Consider the following 26682-nt stretch of genomic DNA (forward strand, 5'->3'; position numbering starts at 1 on the left):
GCTGCTGTAGTTGATGATTTTTATCTAGTATTACAAAATTATTTTAATTTAAACCTTGATCATCTAAAATTAACTGCTTTTAATATTAACTCTGATGAAGAGCCTTGGCCTGAAACGTTGAATGTTTATTCATTTCTACAGGTGCTACCTGACCTGCAGAGATTCTCCAGCATTTTGAGTGTATTGCTTTTAATATTGTGAAATACATGAATGCGCTGGTTATTATTGAATAGATACAGCATTTTATATTTTCATTTATCAAATATGGCAAATTTATGCAATAATACAGAGGGATTGGCAGAGGAGTTGTTCTAATAAGGTATACGTGATGACAAGTCAGAAACCAGAAACAGGGCATACTACATTATACGTGACACATGGAGTTAGTGGCCTGGTGAGAGCAGTCCATTGGGACAGGTACATCAATCGTTTCAATATGATAATTACTCATTAACAACAATATTTAAGAAGTTCATTCTTTAACTCAGGAGACGTGGGTTTTGCAGTATTAACATAGCTTGCCAGTGGAAACCAAGGTGAGAGCATCGCGAGTTAGATAAGCAAATCTGGTAATTAATTCTGCATCCTCACAGCTGGCTTCCTGTGCGACTCTAAAGACCTTCTTTACAAGTTGTGTTGCGGGGTTGATTACAAAACTCTGGAGATCTGTGCTTGCTAATTGCTCTTTGAACTTCTCAGTGAGCACATCAGCATGGTGGCACGGGATGCTCAGAAACAAGAGCAGGCTGTTCCTTGCATATTACAGCTGCTCACCAGACCAGGAATCACTAGCAAGGGTAGAGGGCTATTCTCATCTCAGAGGAGGAACAGACAGAAAATCAGCTTCCACAGCACATTGTGCGGATGTTTCTGATAAGCAGCTTATTGACTCAGGGATTGGCAGACACTTCAGCATTTTGGAACACGATCCTGATGCCTGCTGGAACTGCTGTCAAATATCCATTACCTTTAACTTTGCATGTGATATGAAAAGCAATCTATCACCACTCTTGTATGTATTCTGCAGCCTGAGTGGAAACATTAATGGGAAATGTTTCTATTCCATCAATGAGTGTCTATTCCACAGATGTGTGCAAGGTTTCCAGCAGCTCCCTGTGGCCGTCCACCTTTCTCAATGTATTTACAACTTCAAGCAGCCCTGCAATGAACTGTGCACACTTAATCCTTTATATTGTTTTTCGTTCACTCTTCATGTCATAATTTAAAACTCTGCATTACTTCATGTGAATTTAACATGAGATTAAGTTTCATTTGCCACCTATACACCTATTCCAGCCTGTCTACAGCTCTTCAAACACCATTACAATCCTCTTCATAGTTCATTCTGGCTCAAAGTTTTAAGTCATCTACAAATTTGGAAATTATGCCCTTTACTCCTGAGGTCCAAAACACTGGTGTGTGTTTTGGAAAAAATGTGATGCTAACACCAGCTCCTGGGGAACTCTGCTGCTCCCTTCCCTCTAATCTGATTAACAAACTTTTATAATGACTGCCAATTTCTTGTTACAGATGACCCTGTGTTTGGGTAAAGTAATTTGCCAGATTTCAAAAACACTACCCAAAGATTTGAGTTATGGAATAAAATTAAATCTCACAGAATTTATGTGGGGGAGAAATGTCAACAAATAAACACAAAATTTGTTCTCTTTCAACTCATGTTCCTCAATGCTTGCACAGATGACGTGATTTAATATTGTGGAAAATCACAAATGGGCCATTTGTTTTTGGAACACAATCCCCCTTTTAGCCTATTTTCTATCTATTGAGCTGTAATTCCAGTACTCTTTACCCTTCAGTCTTGAGGACAACATTATTCTGTGGCACTTTACTGAATGTTTTTTGGAATTGTAATACACAATAGCAAGAAGCTAGAGAGGAGAAACAACAGGGGAGGGAAGATGCAAGAGCCCACACACAATTTACTGCTATGTGGCAGAGCGCACTACAGGTATCATAGATGTCTCTAAGTTCCAGCAAATCTGAGACAATCCTAACCTTATGTTTTCAATTTGTACATTCTCCCGGTGAACTTGTAGGTTTACATCAGTGGTCTTTTTTCCTTCACAATCCAGATATACAGATTGGAAGGTCTACTAGCCACTGTAAAAGTTATAATATATAGGTAATGTTAGTATCTGAATGGATTTTTAAGAATGTGAGTAGATTAAAATGGAATTTCTAAACGTGTGCTTGGTGATTGACATGGTCTCAGTCAACAGAAAAGCCTATTCTGAACTGGATGAATTTGATCAAAGCATCTATGCTCTACGCTGTAATCAAAGCAGCAAAATGTGATGACGGATGAGAACGCTATAATGCTGTAAAGATGTTAAAAGGGAGGAGACGATGAACTACAGGGGTAAGCAAGATAATAATATAAAAGGATATTCCTAAAGCTTTCAGATACTTAAGCAGAAAGAGAGAGAGACAAGATTGCGCATTGGACTGCCGGAATATGATGCTGGAGAAGTAATATTGCAATGGAGAACGGGAAAATTGAAAAGCTGCTAAATCAGTACTTGGTGTCAGTCTTTACCAGTAACCAGCCAGCAACTCAAGAGAGTTAGGGGACAGAGGAGAGTGTAGTGTCCATCACTAATTAGTTAAGTGAGCTATTTTACTGTTATCTTACAGAAAGCTCTTTATAACCAACAATGTATCACTGTAGTGAGTTTAAACTTATATAATAAGGAAATGTCACAGCCAATTTGTACAGATGAAATTCTCAATTTGTGTGATAAAGGACTACACTCCAGTTTTAATTTTATCACTTGGTAAAACCCCCTTTTCCATAAAGTGTTGTGGGATCTCATACATTAATCTGAGAATAGTTTTTAGACAGCAATTCCAAGATTGCAAAACTCCCTTGATATTGCACAAGATGTGAACCTGGATGTCATGCTTAAGACCTGGTATGAGGCTCCATCCTTGAGAACAGGCAGATATTTAGCATTAATGCAATTGCTACCACTAGGTCCACACAGCAGACTGAACATTTCAATGCAATGCTTTCACATCTTCTCACAGTATAAATTAGGTAGATTACAGTTTTCATCCAAAAATATGTTCATATTTGAAGTAAAAAAAAAGCTGTGGGTTTCTTACTCTATATTTAAACTGTTAAAAATAATTTTCGATAAATTCTTCAGCAACAAATTATTACTGAAATGTTAACCTTCAAATACATTTAGAAAACAGCAGTGACATTTCCTTATTATCACGAGTCCCTTTGCATTAAAAGGTAAATGAAATCCAGTAGAAAAAGAGATGATTGATGTAATGCCCATACAGTACATGCAATGCAAAGGTTATTAATTGCTGTTAATCTTGGAATACTAAGACAGACTTAAAAGTGGGAAGACCAAATGAAAGATGACAAAGGCAGAGAGCTTGAAACTGATTTTTAACGGTTATTATAAATGATAAAAATAAATTCCTAATCACAATTAGTTAGTATTAGTCTCCTCTATCCACATTGTTCTTCCCCCAAACCTCAAGCTAAAAACTGTCATATATTATTATTCACTTGTACACTGCAAAAGTGAATGATGTCAGTCATTTTGATTGGAGGTGCATCATCAGTTAGTTAATTCCTTCCCTATCACCCATATATTCAAGCATGCTTTCAGCAAGAATCCTTTGTTTTAGTTTTCGAATCACAGCTGAAACAATTGCCCCAGGCTGAAGGAAAAATTCAGTGGGTACGAGAAATCTGAAATAAAATAGGAAATGCTGGAGTGCCCTAAGGAGAGAAACATCTGAAGTTTCAGGTTAGATTCTGAAGGTCAGCATCAGCCTGAGTTCTTAACTCTGTTCCCCCTTTTCACTGATGTTGTTTACTATTTTCAGCATCTTCTGTTTGCATTTATCACTGAAATATTACTTAGAACACAGCTAATGAGGATAGTTTAGTGCAACTGTAGGGCAAACATGAAGTGGAACAACCTGGCATGCAGAAGGGATGTTAGAAAGCACCAGAGTATTGCTTCAACATCTTATCACTTGATTATCTAAGGTACAGCTAGGTGCACATGAATATTAATTTTGTTGACAGCTGTTGACTCTCTATCACTAAGTTATTTAGTGAAGTATGAAAGGCTACATTAATTTGCTGCCTGAATGAAATACACACAATAAATGAATGCATAAGGTGTATAGATGGACCAGTGTTTGATTTTTTGATTCCATATTAATCAAAAATAGCCAACACTGTCATTTTTCAAGAAATATCCTTTCAGATTATAGTTCTGCAACATGTCAGAGCCTGAGTAAAAGACACAGATCAATAAAACCATAATTTATGCATTGCAGAGGGACTAAATCCACAAATCTTACGTGCTGTACATTGTTATTTAGTATTAAGCATTATTTAAAACAATGCCCAAGTTTATTTTAGTTCAGTCTCTTATAATATTCAATCAATCTGGGAAATATTTAATAAGATATGCTACCATCTAAAGAAAATGATAACATAGCACATTTAAAGAAACCACCAAATTTTCTGACCTGAAAGTCAGGTTGATAAGGGAATAAGAAACACAATTAAGTGTTTACCATGAGCCTCCTAGCACTTGATGGCGGCAAAGCACTGTGTTCCATGCTCAGTTTTAAACTCTAACTGATAGCATCTGAGTTTTATTACAAAGCTTGAATTTACACATTATGCCATTATCATTGTGAGGCCCTACGTTGGTCAGGGTCAACCATAGGTGTTGGTGTCCGTGATATCTATGTGATACACAAACCAGGGCAGTATGGTATGGAGAGCAAGCTGTCGTCCATGTACAGGGAGTCATCGAGGCTGACATCTTTGGCTGTCTTCAGGCGTTTGGCTTTTAGTCCTGCTTCTTCTTCAACTTTGCAAAGCGACGTGCCTAACTTTTCTTCGTGAGATTTCTAGCCACGAAGTGTTGATTCCGGTATCCCAAGATCTTGTGCAACTTGAGTTTGACCTTAAGTCTTGATCACGTTAAGTGCGTGAAGCTTCACAGAAAGGGGAGGGGGAGGGAGAGACCTTAAATGATAGGAGAAGACAGGAGGGGGAGGGATGAAGCCAAGAGCTGGGAAGTTGATTGGCAAAAGGGATACAAGGGTGGAGAAGGGGGAGTATGGATTGACATGGACATGGTCGAATGACTCATCGCACTATATCCAAAATCGCGTTAAATCGGGGTGCATAAAATCAGGGTTTCACTGTAGCAGGCTTCCCCTCTCCACACAGCTGTTGAACTCAAAGGAACGGCTGAAACCAATACAGTTTGACACCAGCAGCGTCGCAGGAGTTGCCAGTCAGTGTTGGACTCAACGTAGGACTGCCTTAGAGACTCCAGTGCTGGATTTCTCTTTGGAGCTTACTTCCGAAGCCTTCCCCATGAGTGGGTATAGCCGCAAGGCAGCGGAGATTTTATATCAGTCTCCCTCCTTAGATGAGCCGCCAACAACGGCTGATGAGCTTGATCTGCCTGAGCATTGATCGTCATTTTTCAATCTTAGATCTAATAAAGGCCAGAACTGCGAAAGAATATTGGTATATCATTTGCTTATTGGAGAACAATGGTGGGCTGACTTTCTAGAATTCAGCAAAAAAAAATTCGAACTACTTTCTAATTAGCTTTCCTATCACCTTCCATATAATCTAATGTAATCATCTGAGTCAGAGCTTTCGACGGTGGGGTGGGGGGGGGAAGTCAAGTTGAATGAACATCGGATCCAATACCACATCATCACATTTTAATACAAAATCATTGTTAAAGATGTCCAACTATTTTGCTCAACTAAAGTTAAATGCTCTTAGTTGAAAGTTTTAACAAAATGAGTTCTGCTTTAAACAGATTTCTCCCTGACTCGCAGTGCGGCTGTTATTGAGTTCAACTCACATCTTTAGTTATGTGTGCTACGGCTATGATAGGAAAGTGTGAATAATTAGATTATTAAAATCAGTTGTTTAAATAAAAAAGAAATAATTCTGAATGCTTTTCCTTAAAAATGTGGAATTTTCTGATTCCTGTTAAACAACTGAAACTCAGCAACAGTTGCAGAGAAATAATTTTATACTTTTTGGAAATTATCAGCATTGATACATTTTTCTCATGACCTAGTTCTAGACTTTTAACAGTGCTGCACAAACTAGCAACAGCATTACAAAGTTACGCTAGGTGGTGTGAGAGGCCAGTTGAGATTCACACTGATTCTCCTAGTTTATATCAAACCTAAGCAGGAATAATTCATTGAGTCATACAAACAGATCATTACTGATTCACTACCTAAAGTAAAGATTTCTGCTCAATCTTCACATTCACTTGATTGCCCAAAAAATCTGTTTACCTCAGCCTTGACTACATTCAGTAATTAAATACCCAGAGCTCTGTAGGGTACAGTATACTAAGTATTCAAAACATCTCGGTCTGAAATGGGGTTATAAACTTCCCCCAAAAAACCCTCTGCATTTGTCTATTTACCAACCGGTTACTGAATGGATACTGTGACAATCTCTACCTGAGAAATCTGTGACAGTAAAATACTTCATTTTGTCCGTTTTAACTCCAATGCAAAGAATACAAAGATTCGTTAGGGCGAGCTGAAAACTAGGTAGAGACTGCATATATTATGAAACCTGAAAATATTACATTTATACAGGTATCTAATTAGACAAAATAAAACACCGGATTAAATAAAAACAGCATCTTTAAGTTGTACAAGACGGAAATGGCCTTTCAGCTCGCGGCATCCATGCCAACCTTCTGACCCATTTACACTGATCTCATCTGTCCACAGTAAAGCTGTATACTTCTATACACAACGGCCACCAAGTTTCATCGTGTTGTGCATTCAGAGATGCTCTTCTGCACACCACTTTGTAACACATGATTATCTGAGTTACTGTCACCTTGAACCAGTCCAGTCATTCTCCTCTGACTTCTCTCATTAACAAAACATTTTCACCCACATAGAAGTCACTCACTGAATACTTTTTGGTTTTTGCATCATTTATTATAAACTCTTAAGACTGTGGTTACATGAAAATCCCAAGAGATTAACAGTTTCTGAGATACTCAAACCACCCTGTCTGGGACCAATAATCATTCCAGGGTCAAAGTCACTTAGATCATATTTCTTCCCCATTGCGATGTTTGGTCTGAAATACAACTGATCCTCCTAACTATGTCTTTATGTTTATATGTGAGTTGCTGCACACATAATTGGCTGGTTAGATATCTGCATTAAGGTACACGTGTACCTAATAAAATGGCCACTGAATGTATGCCTTGCATATTTAAGTGTCTGTCTAAATGCCTCTTAAAGGTGGTAATTGTATCTGATTCTACCATCTCTGGCAGTGTGTTCCAGATATCAACTACTCTGAGTAAAAATTTAGTGCTCAGATTCCCTTTAGAATTTCTTCCACCCATCATAAATCATTAATCTCTCTTTTTTTGATAGCCTTACCATGGGAAAAAGATTTTGACTGTCTATCTTGTCAATGCCTCTCATAATCCTATATAACTGGATCAGGTCATCCCTTAGTCTCCTTCGTTCCAGTGAAAACAAGCCCAGCTTATCCATACCTAACATCCTCTAATCCCAGCAACATCGTAGTGAATCTCCTCTCTGCTCCCTCTGATGCAATCACATTCTCTTTAAGTGTGGCAAACAGAAATGCACAAGACTTCAAGCATGGCCTAACCAATGTTTTGTAACATAATATCCCAACTTCTTTATTCTATGCCTTGCCCCCTTCACATCCTATCAACCTGTGCTGCCACTTTCTTCAAGCTTTTGACTTGGATCCTTACGTCTCTGTTTGTCAACGTTCCTTAGTGCCCTACCGTTTACTGTACACACTTACACCTATTTGACTTCTGAAAAAGTATCATAATGCACTGTTGGGATTAAATTCTATTTGCCAACCCTCTGCCCAATGTTCTAACAGATTGATATTTCACTGTAACCCAAAGGCAACTATTCACACTACGCAAAACACCACCATTTTTCAACTCACCCACAAGCTTACTAATCATTCCTCCGACTTTCATATCCAAGTCTTTAATATCCATCGCAGGACTGATCTATATGTTGCACCATTAGTCACAGACTTCCAGTCAGGGGAAAAAATAAAACAAATTTTTCTACTACTATTCTCCACCTTTTATCACAAACTAAATTTGAATCCAATAAGCAGCTGGTCTTGGACTCCCATAATCCTTAACCTTCTTGAGCTGCCTACCACGTGAGACCTTGACAAAAGCCTTAGTGAAGTCCATATAGATAGCATCTATTGCCCTGCTTTCATCAATCTTTAAAAAACTCAATGAAATTTCAGTAATAAATTAAAATTCCCTCAAATTGTCTTGCTATCACTGCTTTCCCAAATCCGATAGCAGAGGGGACTTTCTTCACCTCTGCCATCAAATTTCTGAATGGACATTAAACGCGTGAACACTAACTCACTACTTTCTTTTCCTCTTATTGCCCTACTTATTTAATTTAACATTATATATATATATATATATATATATATATACTCTGCAAAGTACACACTGCACTTGGAATCACGGGAGAGGGAAGAAGGAGAGCCATTTCTACCACCATAGATGCAGCAGAGGAAGCGTCAAGATGGCTCTGGATAAAGAGGGCAGATCCCTGGGTTGCTGCTAGGACACAGGCCGGGGTCTGATCAACCCCGGTCGGGTCGCCTGGGCGAGGGTGTATGATGTCGAAAGACCCGAAACACCTGACATCCTCAGGTAACATCACTGATGATGTGCCCTAGCTTAGCATCATGAAGATGTTTCTGTAAGAAAATATATATATATTTCCTACTGTAATTCCCAGTTTTTATAATTATTTCAATGCACTGCTGCACATAACAAGTTTTACGACATATGCCAGTGACATTAAACCCGATTCTGATCATAAATACTGTCCCTTAGAATTTTTTTCCAATAATTTTCCTACCATGGATGTAAGCCTCACCAGCTTATAGTTAACTAGTTCATCCCTGATAAACTATCCTGATATAAAATGGGGTGACCAAAGGATTGGCCAAGCAGGTATTTTCTTCCAGTTTTTAATAAATTATTAACTTTTCTGACATATAATGTACCTGGAAGAAACAAGAAAAAATACAAGTAGTAAGAAAACATTTACATGCCCATGTTTTCTTTTGGCAATTTAGAGTAATATCCATTACTTACCTTCAAGTCTCACAACAAGTGGTACTTCCAGTTTAAGTTCACGACATGCCTTTGTTATGCCATTTGCTATGATTGCACAATTAACTATTCCACCAAAAATATTGACAAGGATTGCTTCAACCTAGAAAAAGAGCAAAAGAGTTATAAGAAAAAAATGTTTGGTGCTCTTTTTATTTTGCTCTGTGAATATTTGATTTTCTTTTATATTATGCAAATTTGTGCATTGGCTTATTGTAAATGCATATCCCAACAGCTTAAAATATTTAATAATCACTTATTTTAAAAAATGCAAAATTCCTAGCTGCATCACTAATCTTTGTAAACCTTATATCCTTTTATCCCATTGGCCAATTGCTCAATAACAACTAATCAAATTTTAAAACTATAAAATGCAGAGTTCCCAAATACTTATTTGCAATTATGCATATTTTTTCACATTGCCATTATATTCAAATCAGTGTACTTTGTGATCTGATCAGCTGCTTCTGATGTGTTTGTTTTTCTGAGATTACTGCCTAATATGACCAAGATGCCATGTTGAAACTTGCTGTTCCTTCCCCAATTCCACCTTGTCCTCCACCCCCAGTCGCTAGAAATCAGGGTACCTGCTGATCATATAAGCAAAGCAATCCTCATATATTCATAACTTTGTCCTCATGTTTCAGTCATATAAATAACTAAATAAAGTAACCAGTTTGATCCATGCACTGTTAATTGGATCCTAGGTGAGCTAATAAACAAAGGTCGTTGAAATATTCACATACATTTCTCTGTTTAATACTTCCATTCACATGGAAAACCATACACCTCTTTGTGGATCAGATTGTGGATAAGTCAAACAAGAACCAAAGTTTGAACCTGGATCTCATTCTGCTCCTCAATGACGATTTAGATTTGAAGCATCAGACACAGTATTAACCACACAAGTCATCTCATTCTTTTAAAAGTGGAATCTGACTGATGGCACTTTGTATGTTGCTGTTTTTTTTTTAAAGAGGTACAGCATGATTATAGGCCCTCCTGGTTCAATAAACCTGCATTTCCCAATTACACCCACTTGACCAATTAACCTACTAACCCATATATCTTTGGAAAGTAGGAGGAAACCAAAGCTCCATGTGCTATTGGGTGAACACATAAATTCTATACAGACAGAGGTCACAGGTGCTGTAGTGGTGTTATGCTAATAGATACACCACTGAGCACACTAAAGTTAGAAGGACTTAGCAAACTGAATCTCCTTGGTGATCTGGATTTTTCTCCAATACATCTGCAGTTAATTCTCCGAGGTTACAAAGAGATGCATCAATATACTGAGTTTCTAAGTAACCTCAATTCATAATGGGTAAAATAAACAGAATAATAAATCATTTGACTTGAAAATTGGAAATGACTGCCCATGCACTATTTTAAATGTAGGTAATAGGAACATTCTGGCCTTTAGTTGGGTAACATCAGAATACAGTGTAATTATAAAAGAATTTTTATTCAATGTTTATTATACTGTGAACAATGGGGGATGATAGTCACGGAGAAAAAGAACAAATCTTTTGGCAGCCAGTAATGGATACGGGTGTGGCCAGTGTGTGGAAGCACAGACTTAATCTGAACAGAGCTGGCTGCTTCTGCCGGACATACTTTTGGTGCCTACATTCATAAAAATACTTCTTCAAAAAACTGGACAGGATAGAAAATCTTTGCTTCTTTTAGAAATGTGCGATAGTTCCTGAATGATAAAGCAGCACTTACAAATCAGCCATTGTTTAGGATCTATGGAAAAAATGGACCAAACTGTATTTAAACCATTTTTGTCTGCCAACAAAGATTAATCCTTCACGTGGCTTCTGGAGAAATCTCCCTTCAGTTTTCTTGGGCAGATACTTAAATTTCTCATTCGTTTAAATTTGTGATAAAATAGCTGCTCAAGTCACTAACTCTTTTAGTGTTTCATCAGTAAATGAGAAGATGTTCCACATAAAGGTTCACAATCTCAGCTCATAAAAAAAAATGAAGAGCCTGATTTGAACTGTCAATTGGAATTACTAATGTCTTTATATTGCCCGAATGGTAAATAAGAACCAGAAATCTATAGAAGTGCAGTATTCATATACACTTTTGGTATTGTTGTTCGGTAAGGCAAGTGATAGGTATGATAGGTATAGATCTATTAAATATATAGCTTTTATTGAAGCTATCCAATACTTAGCTAACAGCCATGCAGAAACAACTGTGTGCCAGAAAAATACCAGATAATAAGCAATTTTCATAAGGTACTGTACATACAAAATCAATAGGGAATTAAGCTTTTTAATTTGCACACTTAAAGAATTAACCTTGATCTTTTGTTTGTGAATATCTTGAAAATATAGACTGTTGAGTCTTTGAAACACACTATCTATTAAAAGACATTACACTTGTTTTCTCAAAAACAATAATCTGTTATCAAGCTAGCAAACTTGTCAGAAGTAGAACAGTAAGTCAGATCATCCTGACATATATTTAGTCAAGAAGATAGAATAAACAAGTATATTATGGCCTCAGTGCACATTCTTGCAGTGACACTTTGCTTTGACCTGTAAGGTAGCAGGTCTCATCAGCAAGCAGATTACACTGAAGGCAGTAATGACCCTCATTGTTAAATAAAAGTAAGATTATTCTTTAGCTGCAAAAGAAGGAAATGCAAACAGAAGTATGTTGTCTATAAGAAATTTATATAGATTTATACGTTTTACTAATTCTTGCAGTACAACCTGTTATTTCACAGTGCATTTTTAGATGTCGTCCATTAAAAGTTCTGTCTTAACTCAGTAACGTAAGAGTTTGAGAAAATCCTTGCTTTAGAGAAAAACATCTACTTTAGCTAGCATTCATGCTACTTAATTAACTGTTCGGGATAATAATGAGGTTCTATAATATCAATACCTTTTGAAAAAGAATTCTTTATTAAGATAAAAGATAAAGATGAGCTTTATTTGTCATGTACATTGAAACATAGTGAAATGCATCGTTTGCTTAGTGGATGTGCTAGAGGTAACCTTTAAGTATCGCCATGCTTCCAACGCCAACATGGCATAGCCACAATCTACTAATTTGAACTCCCATGTCTTCGGAATGTGGGAAGAAACTGGAGCACCCAGAGGAAATCTACGTGCTTATGGGGAGAACATACAAACTCCTTAGACACTGGCAAGAATTGAACCGCAATATTACATTACTGTTCCGGCTGGTGGCGTAGTGGCATCAGTGCTGGACTTCGGGGTGAGAGGTCCCGAGTTCGAATCCAGCCGGCTCCCTTGCAGGCTTTCCATCCGTGCTTGGGTTGAGTGTCGAGCTAACAACTCGACCTCGTAAAAAAAACTGGAGAGGGATGGGCTCCGCCAGGTTTCAGATGCCCAAGGCACGTCTTATGATGAGCATACAAAAAAATGCTTGTCATGTCAGCGCCCCGATGACTCCACCAGGAATTAAGGGCGCACATACAAACACACACACACACACACACATTACATTACTGCTGTCAGTAATAGTGTTACCCGAATCGCAATACTACCGTATACCACTATGAGATACATTCTTACTTAATATTCACTAAGTCAGCAAAAGCATCTGAGGGCTCTGTTGCTATAGGAAGCAGTCACTGAGTTTATGAACTCAATCCCAAATTAGCTGTAAGCCATTCCAACGTTATCATTCTTGATTCTGCTTATAGTGTGTATCGTGTAGGCTAGAGAAGGTCAGCCAAAGAAAGTGGCTTAGAGATTTTAAGAGCATTAAAATTGCATTCTAGGTCACCAAATGGCTTTGAGAAAGTTCAAGAATCTCAACTCTGGGGTTAATAGAACAGTGCAATTGGGGTTCCCTGTGTACTGCCATGGTTTCAATTTCTCTGGACAGTCCCAAATGATCATAGATGTTGACATTTAGCTCACGAGATGTAATCTGTTAAAAGATACAAACCGCATTGCAAGCAACTACTGAGGAATGGTAATATATTACTGTTCTTTCTTTTTTGCTGGGGCTAAATTTTAGAACATCCAACTGAACAGAATAAAGGGAGTATCTTCACTGAAGGACGACTCTGATTCAGGAAAAAAGCTCACCACAATCATCTTTTGAAAGAAAATAGGGATGAGCAAGAATGGATGTCATTACCAGCTTTGCTAAGATCTTGAACAAAGAACTTAAACAACTGAATGAATGAATACAAGAGATTCTACAGATGTTGGAAATCTTGAGCAATATACTCAAAATGTTGCAGAAGCTCTCAGCAACTCAGGCAGTATTCATGGAGGGGATTAAAAAGTCAACATTTGGGCCAAGACTCTTCATCAGGACTGGAAAGATGAGGATAGAAGCCAAAATATGAAGGTGGGAGGATGGGAAGGACTACAAGCTGAAAAGTGATAGGTGAAACCGGTAGAGGAGGAGGAGGGCTGAAGCAAGAAGCTGGGAGGTAACAGGTAGAAGAGAGGGCTGAAGAAGGAGAAATCCGATAGGAAATGACAATAGACTATGGAAGTAAGGAAAACAGGAGGGTCACTAGAAGGCGGTGATAGGCAGGTAATGAGAAGAGAAGGGCTGAGAGTGAACTTGAATGAGAAATGGAAAAAGAAATAAGGGGAAGGGGTGAGAAATACCATAAGTTAGAGAAATCCATGATCATGCCATCGGATTGGATGCTACCAAAATGGAATATGAGGTGATACTCCTCCAACCTGAGTGCAGCCTCATCATGACAGTAGAGGAGGCCACGGACCAACACGTCAGAATGGGAATGCGGTCAAACTGAAACAGATGGCCAGTGGGAAATCCCAGCTTTTGTGACAGACAGAGCAGAGGTGCTCGACAAAGTAGTCTCCCAGTCTATGGTGGGTCTCACCAATGTAGCGGAGTCTGTACTGGGAGCACGGGATACAGTAGATGACCTCGACAGACTTGTAGATGTAGCGTCGCATCACCTGGAAGGACTAATTGGGACTATGAATGAATGGATCTAGCAATAATGGGAGAAGATGGGCAGTGCTCTAGGTGTTCAGAGGTTGGTGAAGAATGGAATCTGAAGGAAGCATTTTCTTTATGCAAAGGGCTTATGGAAATGAACTCCTCTGAAAGTTTATCCACCCTTGAGTATGGAATCCAAAACGGTACTGAGAACACCCTAAAAAGCTGCATCAGAACTCTGATGCTTTTATTACAAGGGGTTTGGAGCACAAAAGCCAATATTCCATATAGGCTGGATCTGGTTGCTTGTCCTTTGTACTTCATGCAGTTGAACATCCAGATCCCTCTCAATCACATTAGTATCTAGTGTCACTCCATTTAAATAGTAATTTGCCTTTTCATTCATTCTTTCTGTTATGGATACGTTGATTCAAGGAAAGTAATCTTCACAGAATGAATTCACTACTGAGAATAAGTCGGTCCACTATCTTAGCAAATTCCCCTGTGGAATTTAATGCCTTTTGGCCCTTCTGTTCACTGTAATACAGGCTAATCATTATAAATATTATTGTCATACTTTATTTCAGGCAAGATCACTTTATATAAAAATAGTTAGCTTTCCGAATCAAATACAGAATTATAGATCCTTATTTGGACACAAATGTGAAACAATTAAAATATTTTTTAATGACCCCAGACTAGAAGTACGAGAAAGTTTTAAGGCAACATTGCAGTTACATTTCCAACAGGATTCGTATAACTTCTAAAAATATTACTTAGGGCATATATTAGTAAATTATCACAAAATCTACTGCCGTCGAGGTCAAGCTGGTTACAGAATACCAGGATTACTCAGGGCAGACAGTATCTGTGGTGAGAGGGACAGAATGATCATTTCTGATAGATGAACTAATGGGAGATTAGTTTATCCAGCAGATTAACATAACTTATCCCTCAACACCAGGAATCGGCCATGTCGCCCTCAGTATCCTGTATAAACCACTGTCTCAAAATGAGCAGAATTAAGTGGGTTAGAAATGTAGATAAATAAGGTTTTGTGTCCTTTGGAGTTTTAAACTGCAAGGCAATTGATGGAACATATAATTTGAGAAAAGTAATTTGAAATAAAATGGAATTATGAAAACTAACGTGGAATAAATCCATTTTAAACAATTGTTGGTGGTTTTGCAAGACCACATTCTAGTCACGTAACCTAATTTACATAGTAAAGTAGAAGAACAGAAGGGGACAGAAATAAATGTTTGAGCGATTACCATAATGAAGTAATAAACAATATTTAACTGCACTGCAGAGTACCAAAATTTAAACAGAAATGAAGGTAACCAAAGGATTCAGTATTGTTTTCTGAACATTTTTGGTGTTTTTCACAAAGTAACTACAAATATCCATCACCTTTATCAGTGACCATAACTGCAAGGTGTAAGAAATAAAACATTGCTGGAAAATTTGAAATTCTCAAATATTGTCTGCTAAATCTTGGACAATTTAATTTCATAAATAATGTCATTATAAAAACATATAGACAATAAATGGCATTTCTATTAATGTACATTTTGGTCCATAAAGATATATACAATCATTAAAATAAGTAAATTCATCTTGTAAAATTAACCTGAGTGTCATCCTGTGAAGCTATAGATTTTATTCCAATGTTTAACTAGGCATGAGCTGGAAAGGGCAGATCATTCTTATTTTTACAAGAATGTCATGTGATGCACACCCAAGTTGGTTGGGGTGAGGTCTCACCAGTCGACAGGACCATTTAGGGTCGGGGCTGGCCATTTAGGGTCAGGTAGGTTCTGCCTTCTGAAAGGCCTTATCATTGTGCTGGAGGGGATAACAGATTGAAAGTCTCCGTATTTTGTGCTTAAACACAAAATCTTTTCAGATACAGTACAAACCTGAAGCTCAAAGGTGCAACTATATTAATAAACCAGTAGGCCATAAGACATAGGAACAGAATTAGGCCATCTTGCCCATCGAGTCTTCTCAACTATCAGAATCAGGTTCATTATCACTGACATATGTTGTAAAATTTGTTGTTTTGTGGCAGCAGTACAGTGCAATAAATAAAAATAATACTCTGAGTTGCAATAAGAAATATAAAAAAAACAATTAGTGCAAAAAGCAAAAAATAAGGTAGTGCTCATGGACCATTCAGAAAACTGATGGCGGAGAGGAAGAAGCTGTTTCTCAAATACCGAGTGTGTGAATTGTAACTCCTTCCTGATGGTAGTAATGAGAAGAGGGCATGTCCTGGATGGTATAGGTCCTTATGATGCCACTTTCTTGAGTCACCGCCTATTGAAGATGTCCTCGATCCCGGGGAAGCTAGAGTCCATGACGGAACTGGCTGAATTTAACACCCTCTACAGATTTTTCTAATTCTGCACATTGGCTCATTTATTTTCCCTCTCAACCTCATTCTGCTACCTTCTCCCTTTGACCTAAAATCTAAAAGCTGAAGTCTATAGAATGATAATTTGACAGGATGATTTTTTTAAATTTAGGACAATAAGTTATTATTTTATATAACTGAGAAAGAGCAGTAGATAATAAATATATTCTTATGTGACTTTAAAATAAGCCATACAGAAATGGGGTTATAGAAGATTCCAAGATTACTTGGCCCAAGTTAACCTCCAGCTACTGGAGTTGTTTCAAGGGCAGTGACTGGCTGACCAGAAACTCTGTGAGTTTTGTTTGATTGGGAGCCATGAGCTTTCACTTAGTTGCAAAGTTACAAGTTGGTAGTCCTGATCTGGCTTTTAGAAGGATTTTCAGGATCAGTATTAAAATAAGCTAACGTAATTACTGCTTAGTTGCATTACTATGTTGTTATTTTACTACAGTTGAAGTAGCATTTCTTTATTAAATGCACTTAATTATCTCACTATAATGCAATAACATAAAGTTTTACTAGGGACCGTTTAATTAAGTAACATGACCAGAAGAAGCAATTTATAAATTTTTGGTGCCCTTAATTATGCAGATGCAGGAAATAATTGGAAGGGGTCTGCCACTAATGAGTTGGGCTCTTCAGATCCAATTTGCTTTGAGCAGTGACCAGTATCTGCAAAAGTGGAATTTTCAGCAGACTGTTTAACAGTGAAAATTGAAAGATGCAATATGAGTATGTCAAAAGAACACTGTAAACAAAGAGGTTATCATAACTAAGGCTGCTAAATGAAGAAGCCGAAGGCCAAAGAATTTAAGGGAAGATATAATAGTAATTTATTATGACTGCGCCAAATGATTGTTGTGTAAATCTACAGTTGAACTCAATGCATATTTTGATGAGTACAACTGGCATCTCACCACTAGTATCCAATTAACATTTAAACCAAAGACAAATCTCCATCCAGCATATATTTAGGGTACAATATATCTGAGAATAATCAGTTTCTTTGGCTTTTGAAGGCAACAGAATTACAAGAACCACCAGTTGCCTAGCATATCTGGTTTCTGTTTTGTACTTTGATATGAAACATCTTTGTACATCCATGACAGCTAAATGCTTAACAATCACTTGACTCTTAATAGCAAAACCCTTGTAAAATATCTCACACAGGCTGACAACTGACTAGAAAGCTTGTTGTAAAACTCAAAGCTAAAAATTGTGTCTTCAACATCCTACACACCCTGCCTGCTTCTAAACAGATGCCAAGTACATAAAAAAAATCACTTTTGAATTTCATAAAAAAAGAGAAACTTCAGAAAGATTTTAAGAAAAGTTTGGACATTCAGTTAGATATATAATTGCACCACCCTCGTACACACAAAAAAGTGTTTCTCAGAATAAAGGTAATGACATTTGAATTATCAGGCCTGATCCTGCTGATCTGGTCCTCTTGCCTGGAATTACCCCCTGAGGACCCCAAATGCTACACTTACCAGATCCCAGTATGGTAACTCAATGGGACTGGCCTGCTGTACTCTTGAGATTGGCCAGGAGCATGGACTGAGTGGTGACAGAACCTTACCCGGGGCAGCAAAGATTCAAGATTCAAGAATATTTATTATCCAATAATGTATAAATTATACAACCTTGAGATTTGCTTGTTCACTGGTAGCCACAAAGCAAGAAACCCAAAAGAACCCAATTAAAAAAAAATAAATAAGAGACCCACACTCCATACACAAGAGAAAGAAAATAAAATTCAAGTCAAGCAAACAATTGAAGCGAACAACTGCATTCCGAACTAAAGATAAGTCTTCAGATCCGAACCCCAGAGCAGCCTGAAGTAGGCCCAAATCCTTGCTTATCAGCTTATCATATTAGCGGGCCTGGAGCACAGCAGCCAGGACATGACTTCATAGCCTTGGTGCCATGGAGATGACCATCGTGGAGAGTGAGCAAAATCAGTTCTTGCCTCCGATCTGGGCTGGCATTTAAACTGTCTAAACAGCACATTGTACCTCACACTAGGACCCAGGCACTGCTGCTGCGAAAGGCCCTGGGACAAGACCACGCTGCTCAGCGACTCACTCCGGGCCCAGATTTAGTCACCCAGCCTGAAGCCACTCTCAGGCTTTTCAACTCAGCTCAGCACCCAGAGTAATCCAGCTTCATACCCAGGCCAGTTGTATGAGCATCGAAATCGCATCTCCTCTGCCTGGGCCCTGACTTCTCCTTATAAATTTGTCAATAGGTCCTGGACCTCAATGTTAGCCAGGCAAGTGCAGAAGTCTGTGACCTTTTGCAGTTAATCGTCTAATTTTCAACAGTTTATTCAAAACCATAGACAATACCCTGCAAGACCAGGCTATCTAGTTTGAATATAAATAACTATTTGGTTCTAGTAAAGGGAAGCAGAGAGCTCAAATGAACAGAACAGCACATCTATAAACAATGTGATCTCATCCCTCCACCTTCTCTCTTTTTCTATTCCCCATTCTGGCTCTCCCCCTTACCCTTTCTCTCTCCACACCTGCCCTTCACTTACCTCTAGTGCATCTCCTCCTTCCCTTTCTCCCATGGTCCACTCTCCTATCAAATTTCCTCTTCTGCAGTGCTTTACCTCTTCCACCGTATCACCTGCCAGCTTCTCACTTCAGTCCCTCTCCCCCACCCATCCACCTTCCCCTCACCTAGTTTCATAGAAACATAGAAAACCTACAGCACAATACAGGCCTTTCATCCCACAAAGCTGTGCCAAACATATCCTTAACTTAGAAATTACCTAGGGTTACCCATAGTCCTCTAGTTTTCTGAGCTCCATATACCTGTTCAGGAGTCTCTTAAAAGACCCTATTGTATCCGCCTCCACCACCGTTGCCGGCAGCCCATTTCATGCACTCACCACTCTCTGTATAAAAAACTTACCCCTGACACCTCCTCTGTACCTGCTTCCAAGCACCTTAAAACTGTGTCCTCTCGCTAGCCATTTCAGCCCTTGATAAAAGCCTCCACACGATCAGTGCTTCTCATCATCTTATACACCTCTATCAGGTCACCTCTCATACTCTGTTGCTCCAAGGAAAAAAAGCCAAGTTCACTCCACCTATTCTCATAAGGCATGCTCCCCAATCCAGGTAACATCCTTGTAAATCTCCTCTGCACCCTTTCTATGGTTTCCATATCCTTCCTGCAATGAGATGACCAGAACTGAGCACAGTACTCCAAGTCGGTTCTGACCAGGGTCCTATATAGCTGCAACATTATTCCTCAGCTCCTAAACTCAATCCCATGATTGATGAAGGCCAATGCACCGTATGCTTTCTTAGCCACAGAGTCAATCTGCGCACCAACTTTGAGTGTCCTATGGACTCGGACCCCAAGATCCCTCTGATCCTCCACACTGCCAAGAGTCTTACCATTAATACTATATTCTGTCATCATATTTGACCTACAAAAATGAACCACCTCACACTTATCTGGGTTGAACTCCATCTGCCACTTCTCAGCCCAGTTTTGCATCCTATCAATGTCCCACTGTAACATCTGATAGCCCTCCACACTATCTACAACACCCACAACCTTTGTGTCGTCAGCAAATTTACTAACCCATCCCGCCACTTCTTTATCCAGGTCATTCACCTAACACCTGCCAGCTTGTTTTCCTTCCCCTCCGCAACCCCCCACCTTCTTATTCTGGCTTCTTCCCTCTTCCTTTCCAGTCCTGATAAAGGTCTCAGCCTGAAACATTGATTGATTATTCCCTCCATAGATGCTGCTTGACCTGCTGAGTTCCTCCAGCATTTTGTGTGTGTTGCTCTATGAACAGTAGTGCAATGAAACATAGCCCTGTGATACAAAAACAAATAATTGAGCGAGAGAGATAGAAGACAAATCAATTTTACTGAAGTAGTTTAGAAATTCAGGGAAGGATAAGGACCAAGAATCATTGCTAAAGTTGAAGCCCATCAACAACAAAATGTACTAAAGTATTTGAAAGATGTGGAAGTTCAAAAGTTATGCGGTTCTGAGGCCATAAGATGCTAAAGGACTGCTTTGTGCAAAATGCCATTAAATATTTAGTGAATACACATTTTCTCTGCTAATTTTTTTCTCACATTTAATTCTCTAACTACATCCCTATCTCATTGATCAATCAATCGCTGATTCTACTCACTCTATTCTTGTTCTGGCCTCTAGAGATGCAGTTCATTTCATATGAACATCACTTCCTGTATGTAAGCTGTTTTTTTATATCATTTCCTGTGTGGATGAATTTGGACAATTTGAAGCACACAGTGGAAAGATGTCCATCTTCACCCTCTCTTTATTTGCCCTTGAAACAGCAATATCTGAGAGTCTTTGTGGTAATATTGATAACATTTAATAAATATACAGTATTTTGAAGGAAGTATTATGTTTATCATTATTAAGTCATCATTGTACCATGAGTTACTCTTGTTTACACGGCATTGTTATGGAGTGTTGCATGTGCGTATTAACTCTCTTAACACCAATTGTGGGAATAATCAACAGTATTAGTAGACTCAGGCACGCAACAATTCTGTATTGAATTTAATACACATTCTATTTAACTTTCTGCAGTTTCACAAATAAGATCTCATTAAAAATCCTGAAGGAAGCTTTTCTCTCAGGTGATTTTTGAGAAGGTCTTTAACTTGCTGCGTAGATTTGTACATACGCACTCGAGGGCAGTAGAGTCCTGTTGCTTCCCAATGTCAAATATCATTTTCGGATTATTATTTCATTTCTTCCTTTCTAATATTACTTGTACCTTCTCATGCCAAGTAACATTATGGTGAGTTTAAGAACGGCTGGCTATACTCACAATTCTCTTGCAGTGCCTTAAGCTTTAATATATATTCACTATTTTATCACAATATTTATAACACACACATTTTGCTACAAAACTCAGAAATCCACAAAATTTGTTGTTGCTTCCTTTGATCCAAGATTATTTTCTTTGCTTCCTATTCTACATTATTTGTAAATTAGATGATCATTTCCCCAAAATCTCAGGTTCTGGGTCAATGGAGCCAGTCCAAATAGAGAACTCTGTCAGACACACTGCCATACAGTTTGGCAAACTCTCTTTAATTGCAACACAATCTTACTCCTGCTAATCATTTTCCACAGGCTGATTCTAAACTGCTCAAGTAGTATCCCTTGTGTTACGTACAACTTATTGAATGCTATGCACAACACACCCATTACGTTTCAATCACTCATATCTGCTGCCAGCCCAAAGAATTCTATCAGATTTATCAAGCACAATTACACTTTATTTCCCTGTTGAAATCTATTTTATTCAAGGATGAGGGGAACTGACATGTGAATCTGAGGAGGATCTGTTGTTATTTTCAGTTAGAATCCTGCACTCAAAGGCAATTCCACCAAGCCAGTATGCTGAGCTGGGTGCTGATAACCATGACATGCCATATTAAATATAGCATTTTGATAAACATGTCATATTTTTGCATACAACTGTCTTGCCGTTAAAATTCTAATTTTGCTTAGCTTGAACCACACTTAGTATCAAAAGAGATCAGAAAGTAAAACTGCAACTGATCTTTTACAATTAATATTTTAACTGCTAGAAATTCAAAATTAAATATGATGTATAAATCTGACATATAAATTTGAAAAGCTTAACTATGGAATACAAAGGAGAAAGTGCTGGAAATACTCGGCAGCCTAGGCAGCTTCTGCAGATAGAAAAACAGAATTATTTCTTCAGGTTGATAAGAGATTACAGAAGCTAATGCAATTTCTGTCTCCACTGATGTTGCCTGTCTAGCTGAGTACCTTCCAGCTTTGTTTTTACTTCAGATTTTCATCACCTGCATCTTTGTTTAACATTTATTTTTTGCATCTTTCTCAAAGATAAGCGTTAAAAGGTATGCTTTAACCAAGGCAAGCAATGACCGAATTAAGTCTTCCTCTAAATGGAACATTTTCACTTTTTGCACTACCAATTTTTGAGAGTCACAAGTTAGCACCAGTTTTTGTTTACTTAGTCTATAAGAAACCCATTTCATTTTAAACCCTTACAGCCAGCAGAGAAAGAAACCTTCATGCCATCAGTGTCAGTTGTTTTCAAACTGTGAAGGCCAGACTTTAATATTCACTAACAGTCATCCATAAATGTAGTTAAATATTAATGGTGATTCAAGCTTTTATGTCCTTGGTGTTTTAAACTGTAAGGCAATCAGCAGAAAATAAAATAAGGAAAAAAATACAATGAAACACAGTGGAATTATAGAAAGTTATTCTCTACAAATATCAACAGAACAGAAACATATTAATGCGGAATAAATCTATTCTAGGCAATTACTGTTGGTAGTCTCCTAAAAACAGATTCTGGTCACGGAATCTAATCCACATAAGACAACAGTAGACACAACCAGAATAAATGAGTAGCAATGCAGGATGACAGAAACTTTGAGAGAACTATGCTATGCTGCCATAAAAAATAATGTGCAATATTTAAGTGCAGAGCTGCACACCGGAATTTAACACAACAGAATTTAATCAAAGAACATGACTAGATTCAAGCCAGCGTTCAGCACATGACTTGGTGCTGCCAAATCAGTTAAATCTGGTCCATGTGCAGGCAGAAAGGATTAGTTTAATTATTAAAGTATTGTTAGCCTAATTAGTTTGGCACAATACTGAGAATTAAATGGCCTGTTCCTGTGCTGTACTGTTAGAACCATAGAACCATAGAAACTACAGCACAGAAACAGGCCCTTTGGCCCTTCTTGTCTGTGCCGAACCATTTTCTGCCTAGTCCCACTGACCTGCACACGGACCATATCCCTCCATACACCTCCCATCCATGTATCTGTCCAATTATTCTTAAATGTTAAAAAAGAACCCGCATTTACCACCTCGTCTGGCAGCTCATTCCATACTCCCACCACTCTCTGTGTGAAGAAGCCCCCCCTAATGTTCCCTTTAAACTTTTCCCGCCTCACCCTTAACCCACGTCCTCTGGTTTTTTTCTCCCCTTGCCTCAGTGGAAAAAGCCTGCTTGCATTCACTCTATCTATACCCATCATAATTTTATATACCTCTAACAAATCTCCCCTCATTCTTCTACGCTCCAGGGAATAAAGTCCTAACCTATTCAACCTTTCTCTGTAACTGAGTTTCTCAAGTCCCGGCAACATCCTTGTAAACCTTCTCTGCACTCTTTCAACCTTATTTATATCCTTCCTGTAATTTGGTGACCAAAACTGAACACAATACTCCAGATTCAGCCTCACCAATGCCTTATACAACCTCATTATAACATTCCAGCTCTTATACTCAATACTTTGATTAATAAAGGCCAATATACCAAAAGCTCTCTTTACGACCCTATCTACCTGTGACGACACTTTTAGGGAATTTTGTATCTGTATTCCCAGATCCCTCTGTTCCACTGCACTCCTCAGTGCCTTACCATTAACCCTGTATGTTCTACCTTGGTTTGTTCTTCCAACGTGCAATACCTCACACTTGTCAGTATTAATCTCCATCTGCCATTTTTCAGCCCATTTTTCCAGCTGGTCCAAGTCCCTCTGCAGGCTCTGAAAATCTTCCTCACTGTCTACTACACCTCCAATCTTTGTATCATCAGCAAACTTGCTGATCCAATTTACCACATTATCATCCAGATCATTGATATAGATGACAAATAACAATGGACCCAGCACTGATCCCTGTGGCACACCACTAGTCACAGGCCTCCACTCAGAGAAGCAATTCTCTACCACCACTCTCTGGCTTCTTCCATCGAGCCAATGTCTAATCCAATTTACCACCTCTCCATGTATACCTAGCGACTGAATTTTCCTAACTAACCTCCCATGCGGGACCTTGTCAAAGGCCTTACTGAAGTCCATGTAGACAATATCCACTGCCTTCCCTTCATCCACTTTCCTGGTAACCTCCTCGAAAAACTCCAACAGATTGGTCAAACATGACCTACCACGCACAAAGCCATGTTGACTCTCCCTAATAAGCCTCTGTCTATCCAAATGCTTGTAGATTCTGTCTCTTAGTACTCCCTCCAATAACTTACCTACTACTGACGTTAAGCTCACTGGCCTATAATTTCCCGGATTACTTTTCGATCCTATTTTAAACAACGGAACAACGAGCCACTCTCCAATCCTCTGGCACTTCACCTGTAGACAGCAACATTTTAAATATTTCTGCCAGGGCCCCCGCAATTTCAACACTAGTCTCCTTCAAGGTCCCAGGGAACACTCTGTCAGGTCCCGGGGATTTATCCACTTTAATTTTCCTCAAGACAGCAAGCACCTCCTCCTTTTCAATCTGTACAGTTTCCGTGGTCTCACTACTTGATTCCCTCAATTCCATAGATTTCATGCCAGCTTCCTTAGTAAATACAGACGCAAAAAACCTTTTTAAGATCTCCCCCATTTCCTTTGGTTCCGCACAAAGCCGACCACTCTGATCTTCAAGAGGACCAATTTTATCCCTTACAATCCTTTTGCTCTTAATATACTTGTAAAAGCTCTTTGGATTATCCTTCACTTTGACTGCCAAGGCAACCTCATGTCTTCTTTTTGCCCTCCTGATTTCTTTCTTAAGTATTTTCTTGCACTTCTTATACTCCTCAAGCACCTGATTTACCCTCTGTTTCCTATACATTTCATACAACTCCCTCTTCTTCTTTATCAGAGTTGCAATATCCCTTGAGAACCAAAGTTCCTTATTCCTATTCAATTTGCCTTTAATCCTGACAGGAACATACAAACTCTGCACTCTCAAAATTTCTCCTTTGAAGGCTTCCCACCTACCAATCACATCTTTGCCAGAGAACAACCTGTCCCAATCCACGCTTTTTAGATCCTTTCTCATTTCTTCAAATTTGGCCTTCTTCCAGTTCAGAACCTCAACCCTAGGACCAGATCTATCCTTGTCCATGATCAAATTGAAACTAATGGTGTTATGATCACTGGAACCAAAGTGTTCCCCTACACAGACTTCTGTCACTTGCTCTAATTCGTTTCCTAACAGGAGATCCAATATTGCATCCCCTCTAGTTGGTCCCTCTATATATTGATTTAGAAAACTTTCCTGAACACATTTTACAAACTCTAAACCATCTAGACCCCTAACAGTATGGGTGTCCCAATCAACGTATGGAAAATTAAAATCCCCTACCACAACTTTATGTTTCTTGCAGTTGCCTGCTATCTCTCTGCAGAATTGCTCTTCCAAGTCTCGTTGACTATTGGGTGGTCTGTAATACAATCCCACTAATGTGGCCATACCTTTCCTGTTTCTCAGCTCCACCCATAAGGACTCAGTAGACAAGCCCTCTAATCTGTCCTGCTTGAGCACTGCTGTAATATTTTCCCTAACAAACAATGCTACTCCCCCACCCTTCATTCCTCTGCCTCGATCACATCTGAAACATCGGAACCCTGGAATATTAAGCTGCCAGTCCTGCCCCTCCTGTAGACAAGTTTCACTAATTGCTACAACATCATAATTCCACGTGTCAATCCACGCCCTCAACTCATCCGCCTTCCCCGCAATACTCCTAGCATTGAAATATATACACCTCAGAAGATTTTTACCACCACTCACAACCTTTCTATCAGTGGATTTGCTTAAACTTTCAACATCATTTATTTTCACCCCAGCCACACTGTCAGCTCTGGCACTCTGGTTCCCATCCCCCTGCAAATCTAGTTTAAAGCCTCCCCAATAGCACTAACAAACCTCCCAGACGTTACATGTTCTATGTAAATTAATTTGGGTCATAAAATGTTAGTGTTAGTATCATTCTCTGTGTAAAACTTGAGTATCTGGCAACAAATGTCCTTTGCCTCTGCCAGCGAAAAGAATGGCTTGATATTAGAATAAATTCAAAGTTCTCAAATGTAGTCTGCAAAATCTTGGACATATTAGGTTCATGACATCATATCACACAATGAACAGATATACATGAGCATCAAATAATTTTACAATTTAATTGTCAAAAATTAAATCCACCTGTGAAATTAACTATTGGTATATTTCAGTACAAAGTTTTACCTTACATAATTTGAGAAGGGCAGACTG

General features: G+C 38.6%; 1 protein-coding gene across 1 annotated transcript in view; it reads right to left on the bottom strand.

Annotated features, from left to right (window-relative positions):
* Positions 1-26682, bottom strand: part of suclg2 (succinate-CoA ligase GDP-forming subunit beta) — a 380270-nt gene that overhangs the window by 12312 nt on the left and 341276 nt on the right. Inside the window, exon 10 of the mRNA XM_072280534.1 lies at positions 9216-9336. Within this exon, the coding sequence (XP_072136635.1) occupies positions 9216-9336 (121 nt within the window). The remainder of the gene's footprint in view (positions 1-9215; positions 9337-26682) is intronic.

Source organism: Mobula birostris, chromosome 16 (genome assembly GCF_030028105.1).
Source record: "Mobula birostris isolate sMobBir1 chromosome 16, sMobBir1.hap1, whole genome shotgun sequence".
Classification (NCBI taxonomy): Eukaryota; Metazoa; Chordata; class Chondrichthyes; order Myliobatiformes; family Myliobatidae; genus Mobula; species Mobula birostris.